The sequence below is a fragment of the Arachis ipaensis genome, chromosome B01, assembly GCF_000816755.2.
Source record: "Arachis ipaensis cultivar K30076 chromosome B01, Araip1.1, whole genome shotgun sequence".
NCBI classification, from domain to species: Eukaryota; Viridiplantae; Streptophyta; class Magnoliopsida; order Fabales; family Fabaceae; genus Arachis; species Arachis ipaensis.
The window spans coordinates 72,167,245-72,174,598 of NC_029785.2; the positions used below are offsets into that span (position 1 = coordinate 72,167,245).

At 34.3% G+C, this 7,354-nt stretch overlaps 1 protein-coding gene across 3 annotated transcripts; it reads left to right on the forward strand.

The window, feature by feature from the left end:
• LOC107631660 lies at positions 881 to 4,066 on the forward strand. Of its 3 annotated transcripts, XR_001618601.2 has the most exons (3): positions 888 to 1,416; positions 1,503 to 1,674; positions 3,860 to 4,066. XR_001618601.2 is itself a non-coding variant. In XM_021122338.1 (2 exons), the coding sequence occupies exons 1-2, from the start codon at positions 947 to 949 to the stop codon at positions 3,915 to 3,917; spliced, it is 528 nt and encodes a 175-aa protein (XP_020977997.1). In that variant the 5' UTR covers positions 881 to 946; the 3' UTR covers positions 3,918 to 4,066. The 3 variants fall into 3 exon arrangements, 2 of the variants coding, with proteins under 2 accessions (XP_020977997.1, XP_020977995.1); XM_021122338.1 differs by lacking the exon at positions 1,503 to 1,674 and having other exon boundaries at positions 881 to 1,416; XM_021122336.1 differs by lacking the exon at positions 3,860 to 4,066 and having other exon boundaries at positions 893 to 1,416; positions 1,503 to 3,161.

Genomic DNA, 7,354 nt, shown 5'->3' on the forward strand with positions numbered 1-7,354 from the left:
AATCCCTGAAACGTATGCAAAAATTGAACAAAATAAATCAACAACACTCAACCAAACTCATTTCATTTACTGAATAATTTGAATAATTTACAAGAAAATAACTTACAATAAATTTGTTCAGTTTCTTCCTCGAATCAGGTATATTTTCTAGCAGTTTATTGATAGGGTCAAGCACATAGAATTTCTTTTTGTTCACATCGGTAATCCACAACCACCAATATGCTCCATTACAAATTGGCACAAATAGCTGAAGTTTGAAAAAATAATAAAATATTTCAGTCAAAATAATAGCAAACAAGAGAATTATCGAATAATTTTTAGAAATTACAACTTACAAATGGATGCGATGCAAGTTTTCTTTTGTCAAGAAACTGCCGATGGTGGGCATACTGTTCAATATCGAACCGGTAGGCCTTGTTTGTACTTTTATCAATGTAGGACTCGCCATGTGTTCTGTAAGACCCCAGATTTTGAAAATTAAATAATAAATTATTTATGATTTATTTTATTTATTCGAAAGCATATTTTCAGAAATTTTTGTATTAATTGAGTACTTTTAATTATTGATTTAAAGCTTTAGTGATTTAAAAATAATGAGGATTTTATATGCTTCAATTTGAATAATTAGATTTTTAACTCTATTTTATAATTTAAAGAAAATTAAGTTGATTATCTCCAAATATTGAATTAGAATATTGAGTTGAAAATAATTTGTAGATGATGATTAAATGATAATTTTGTGGATATTATTAATGGATTTGGAATTAGTTTTCAATTACTATATTATTCTTTAATTTTATTAAAATTATTAATTACCTAAAATCCCCAATTTCATACCTAAAACCCTAATCCCCAAATTTAAACCCTAACCCTATTACCCAATTCACCTACACGTATAACCCCTACCACCTGTGCATTCTTCTATTAGCCACGCTCACACTCCCTCATGACTCACTTACCACCGCCAACCTCTACACACAATACAACTTCAGCAAACAAAATGGAAAAGAAAAGAAGAGAAATCAGAGGAAGAGAAATGAGAGATGGAGATCCAGAGAGTGAGGGAACCGCGAGGAAGAAGAGAAGGAGAAGGGCGTGGCGTTGGCGGCTGGGTACCGCCGCCGTTCAACTCTTCGTCGCACCGTCCACGTCGAGCTCGTCCCATCACTGTCATGTCACGAAGGAAGGGTCGCCGCCGTTCGTGCCTTGCCGTCACCATTCGCGGAGGGAGAGGAAGCAAATGCGCCAGAGGAGCTGTTGTCGCAGCCATTGTTGCTGCCGCTGCCGCCGTGACCGCGGGCGTAGTCCGCCGTCGGGTCGTGTGCCACTGATGGTGGTGAACCAAACGTCGCCCTTGATGCTGGAGAAGAACCCCAGAGTTGCTGTTCTGCTTTCGAATCCTCTCTTTCTGAAATTGTAACCCTCTCATTCTTGTTCTGCTTCAAACTTATCCCTCTGTCATGTTCTTGTTCTGATCATAGTCACATGTATTCTTATTTTAGCTCCGCCACTTTGCTTCTAATATCTGCTACAACTAGTGTTGGTGTCGATGCTGTTTTGGGACTGTTGTAGTTGTTGCTGGTTCTGTGTGAGGTTACTGCTGCTGCGAGATAGGAAGAAAAAAAAAGGGAAATTGTCGCGGTTATGGATTTCTTGGAGTTTCGGTTAATTGAGGTAGGGGATTTGTTTTAAAAATAAATGTTTTAAGTTATGAATACCATTAAAATTAAATGAGTAACTGCAAATGGTTTATGGTTGCTTTGCGTGAATAATTGTTGGAATTGAGTTGAATCATGGATGTAGTTGGTGATTGGTTTAATGATTTAATGTAGTAATTATTGACGATGTTGTGTATTTTAAATTTATACTTGCTGTTAGTACTTGTTGACGTTGATTTTGTGTATGGAGTGTTGCTATGGTTGCTGGAAATTCATTTGATGAATCAGAACTTGATATGTTGTTATAGATGAGATGCTGAAGAATGGATGCTGTGATAATATGGTTACGTTGCACCTATGATATGAAATTGTAATATATTGAATTAAGAGTTCTTGGACAACTTTGGTTAGTCAAAAGAAAGTTAGAAATGTGGTTTTAGATGAATCCTATGCTTGAATATAAGATTTGGCATGAGAGGTTGTTGGAAGTGCATTATGCAGAATTTCTGCAATTTCTGCATAATTGGCAGCAGAATGAACGAATTTCTGGGAGCATTCCAGATCATAATTTTAGATGAAATTATTTTTCTATGAAACTTTAATGTGTTCTTAATATCTCGTAAAAATTTCAGAATTAATTGATAAGTGGATTGGGAGAAATGAATTTTTGAAGATTGATGGTTTCAGCAGAAAATTCTGTTTCTTTACTACAGAAGCACCAACTTCCAATTCACTTAATTTATAATTCTGATGAGTATTTGGGCTGAAACCAACGGCAGTTTCAAGCTTTATGTGTCTAAAATATTCAGTTTAAATTTCGTGTCAAAACTCTTTTTAACCAATTAGATATGTTGCAAAAAGTGTGAGTTGCTTGTTGGATTTTGAAAACAGATTTGTATAAGGCAGGGCTGTGTTTGTAACCTCATAACTTTTACATGTGACATGGTAATAGTCTAAAATTTAGTTTTCTAGAAAGCTGAAAGAGTTGTTTTTAAGTACATGAATTTTGAAAGGCACTGGGTGAGAATTGGATTTTCAGTGAATTTAACAAATTTACTACTCGCTGCTGTTTTTTCTGCAATGATAGTAGAATTTTTGAAAGATTTGTACAAATTTCAATTATGGTAGGAATGCCCCAGAACCAAGTTTTATTTTCTAAACCCGTGTTTTTACAATAACTAAAGGGATTAAAGAGAGTATAATGACCAATTAAGAATGTTTACCTAGTAAATTGTTGAGGAAAGTTTGAACGTTGTTAAAGCTGAGGGAACCCGTAAGGGTGGTTTTAGTGCTATTTTAGAGGAGATTATGTCTGAATTCCTATAAAAGTTCAGGAACTTAGTTAAATGTAAATGTGTAAGTTGTCTCCAAGAATGTTTAAGGTTAATGGGTGATGCGGAGGTATGTATAATTAGACGGTGGTGCGGAGGTATGTATAGTTAGGCGGTGATGCGGAGGTATGTTTTACAGTGTTGGTGATGCGGAGGCATGATAAAGAGAAAGTAAATGAGAAACCATGTTTGAAAGAGATAATTGAAATGAATAAGTATATTATGAAAAGTGTATGTTGAATGGGCCTTGTGCCAAACTGCTAATGCGAAAGTGCCCGCCTAATGGATAGCCTAAGATTGCTAATGCGGGAATGTTCGCCTAATTGATAGCACTGTTTCTTACTGTGATACACATTGAACTGTTATTATAATGAGGCCTAATTGACACGGATAACCGTGATGCCAAGGTAGAGAATTGACACAGTAAAGGGACCATATTCGGGGTTCACTCCGAGTAACGTCGGGTTGCGGGTAGACAACCGACGCATGAGCTCATGGCCTGCGCTAGGAACAGGCATGCATCATCTTGTTTGCGCATTTACATTTGATTGCGTTTGCTTTATTTTGTTTATTTGTGACTGTGATGTTGTTTTGGTGATTTTCTTGTGTGTTTGATGGATATTTTACTTGAGTTGTGGTCTTAATAATGTATTTAGGAAAGTTGTTTATGGATAAGGAATTGTTAATGTGACTGGGATTTTATTTAAGTAACGAGATTTAAAGAAAGGAATTTAAAACTGTTTTAAGTGAAATTGTTTTTATGATATGAATTAGCTATTTGTGTTTACTTTATATATTGCGGCGTTCACGTTCCCTACTGAGAACGTGTGGGTTTGTTCTCACCCCAAAGTTTTTAAAAAACCTTTTCAGAGGTACAGACAGGATGGCTAGTTCAAGAGCTACGGACATAGAAGGCTTGTTTGGCTAGTTGCTTTTGGATTTATTTCCCTTGCCCTTGATGTTATAAAGTGTTGTATTTTTACAGAGGGATAGGTTTGTATTTAAGTCTTGTATGAATAATTATTATGTATTAATCTTAATTATGTGAGTATATGTTTATCTGACATAGTTGAGTTTGAAGAATATACCAAACTAAAAGGAATTTCGTTTTTCTTAAAAACTATCGACCAGTTAACGTGTAGAGGCTCAATATTAAATAGCTAATAAAAGGAAAATAGAGTCGTAACGCCTTACTCTTAGTACGATCATGACGTGCTAGAAGTTAAGGTGTTACATTATGGTATCAGAGCAGTTCGTTCCCGTTAGAGCCTTGGGATTGGACTGACTATGCTTCATTGCATACTCTGAGTGTCTGTCATGCTTAGTGACTTGTTCTGATAACAAGAATTTAGATTTGATATGCATGACTGTCTGTTGATTAACGCTGTTAGCCTACCATTGCATACCTCATGGTATTAAGTCTGGCCAACTTAATACTAATGATTTATGTATATGAGGGTACTAACGGATTATCATAGACGAAATAGAAGTAATAAGTAGACGTAAATCACGGGGTTTGGAAACGTTAGAAGTTAAGTTTTAGGGGTTACTTCGTTTCAACATATAATTCTTATTTGTGCCAACGTGGTTTGATGTCAACTCTTCCTTGATTGTTTGCAGTGAAATTCTTTGTTTCGAACTTCCCTCTTAAGAAGTGCTTTGAATTACTTCTGACCATATCTTATCATTCATAAGATATGATTTCTTTCACATTTGAACAAAACTGAACGTGCTAGACTTTTTTGTTTCTTTTTTTTTTATATTTTTGAAAGTGAAGTTGATGCAAATCTTTTCTATCTTATATCAATTTTCGAGGACGAAAATTTTTATAAGTGGGGTAGGATGTAAGACCCAGATTTTGAAAATTAAATAATAAATTATTTATGATTTATTTTATTTATTCAAAAGCATATTTTCAGAAATTTTTGTATTAATTGAGTACTTTTAATTATTGATTTAAAGCTTTAGTGATTTAAAAACAATGAGGATTTTATATGCTTCAATTTGAATAATTAGATTTTTAACTCTATTTTATAATTTAAAGAAAATTAATTTGATTATCTCCAAATATTGAATTAGAATATTGAGTTGAAAATAATTTGTAGATGATGATTAAATGATAATTTTGTGGATATTATTAATGGATTTGGAATTAGTTTTCAATTACTATATTATTTTTTAATTTTATTAAAATTATTAATTACCCAAAATCCCCAATTTCATACCCAAAACCCTAATCCCCAAATTTAAACCCTAACCCTATTACCCAATTCACCTACACGTATAACCCCTACCACCTGTGCATTCTTCTATTAGCCACGCTCACACTCCCTCATGACTCACTTACCACCGCCAACCTCTACACACAATACAACTTCAGATATTTTAAATTTATACTTGCTGTTAGTACTTGTTGACGTTGATTTTGTGTATGGAGTGTTGCTATGATTGCTGGAAATTCATTTGATGAATCAGAACTTGATATGTTGTTATAGATGAGATGCTGAAGAATGGATGCTGTGATAATATGGTTACGTTGCACCTATGATATGAAATTGTAATATATTGAATTAAGAGTTCTTGGACAACTTTGGTTAGTCAAAAGAAAGTTAGAAATGTGGTTTTAGATGAATCCTATGCTTGAATATAAGATTTGGCATGAGAGGTTGTTGGAAGTGCATTATGCAGAATTTCTGCAATTTCTGCATAATTGGCAGCAGAATGAACGAATTTCTGGGAGCATTTCAGATCATAATTTTAGATGAAATTATTTTTCTATGAAACTTTAATGTGTTCTTAATATCTCGTAAAAATTTCAGAATTAATTGATTAGTGGATTGGGAGAAATGAATTTTTGAAGATTGATGGTTTCAGCAGAAAATTCTGTTTCTTTACTGCAGAAGCACCAACTTCCAATTCACTTAATTTATAATTCTGATGAGTATTTGGGCTGAAACTAACGGCAGTTTCAAGCTTTATGTGTCTAAAATATTCAGTTTAAATTTCGTGTCAAAACTCTTTTTAACCAATTAGATATGTTGCAAAAAGTGTGAGTTGCTTGTTGGATTTTGAAAACAGATTTGTATAAGGCAGGGCTGTGTTCGTAACCTCATAACTTTTACATGTGACATGGTAATAGTCTAAAATTTAGTTTTCTAGAAATCTGAAAGAGTTGTTTTTAAGTACATGAATTTTGAAAGGCAATGGGTGAGAATTGGATTTTTAGTGAATTTAAGAAATTTACTACTCGCTGCTGTTTTTTCTGCAATGATAGTAGAATTTTTGAAAGATTTGTACAAATTTCAATTATGGTAGGAATGCCCCAGAACCAAGTTTTATTTTCTAAACCCGTGTTTTTACAATAACTAAAGGGATTAAAGAGAGTATAATGACCAATTAAGAATGTTTACCTAGTAAATTGTTGAGGAAAGTTTGAACGTTGTTAAAGCTGAGGGAACCCGTAAGGGTGGTTTTAGTGCTATTTTAGAGGAGATTATGTCTGAATTCCTATAAAAGTTCAGGAACTTAGTTAAATGTAAATGTGTAAGTTGTCTCCAAGAATGTTTAAGGTTAATGGGTGATGCGGAGGTATGTATAATTAGACGGTGGTGCGGAGGTATGTATAGTTAGGCGGTGATGCGGAGGTATGTTTTACAGTATTGGTGATGCAGAGGCATGATAAAGAGAAAGTAAATGAGAAACCATGTTTGAAAGAGATAATTGAAATGAATAAGTAAATTATGAAAAGTGTATATTGAATGGGCCTTGTGCCAAACTGCTAATGCGAAAGTGCCCGCCTAATGGATAGCCTGAGATTGCTAATGCGAGAATGTTCGCCTAATTGATAGCACTGTTTCTTACTGTGATACACATTGAACTGTTATTATAATGAGGCCTAATTGACACGGATAACCGTGATGCCAATGTGTCTAATTGACACAGTAAAGGGACCATATTCGGGGTTCACTCCGAGTAACGTCGGGTTGCGGGTAGACAACCGACGCATGAGCTCATGGTCTGCGCTAGGAACAGGCATGCATCATCTTGTTTGCGCATTTACATTTGATTGCGTTTGCTTTATTTTGTTTATTTGTGACTGTGCTGTTATTTTGGTGATTTTCTTGTGTGTTTGATGGATATTTTACTTGAGTTGTGGTCTTAATAATGTATTTAGGAAAGTTGTTTATGGATAAAGAATTGTTAATGTGACTGGGATTTTATTTACGTAACGAGATTTAAAGAAAGGAATTTAAAACTGTTTTAAGTGAAATTGTTTTTATGATATGAATTAGCTATTTGTGTTTACTCTATATATTGCGGCGTTCACGTTCCCTACTGAGAACGTGTGGCTTTGTTCTCACCCCA

Bases quoted from the DNA above. Each gene is read 5' to 3' on its own strand.
- LOC107631660 (XM_021122336.1), top strand. From the start codon at position 947: ATGACTCACTTACCACCGCCAACCTCTACACACAATACAACTTCAGCA. The intron at 1,417-1,502 runs GTAACCCTCTCA...TTCTTATTTTAG, and splicing joins AATCCTCTCTTTCTGAAATT to CTCCGCCACTTTGCTTCTAA.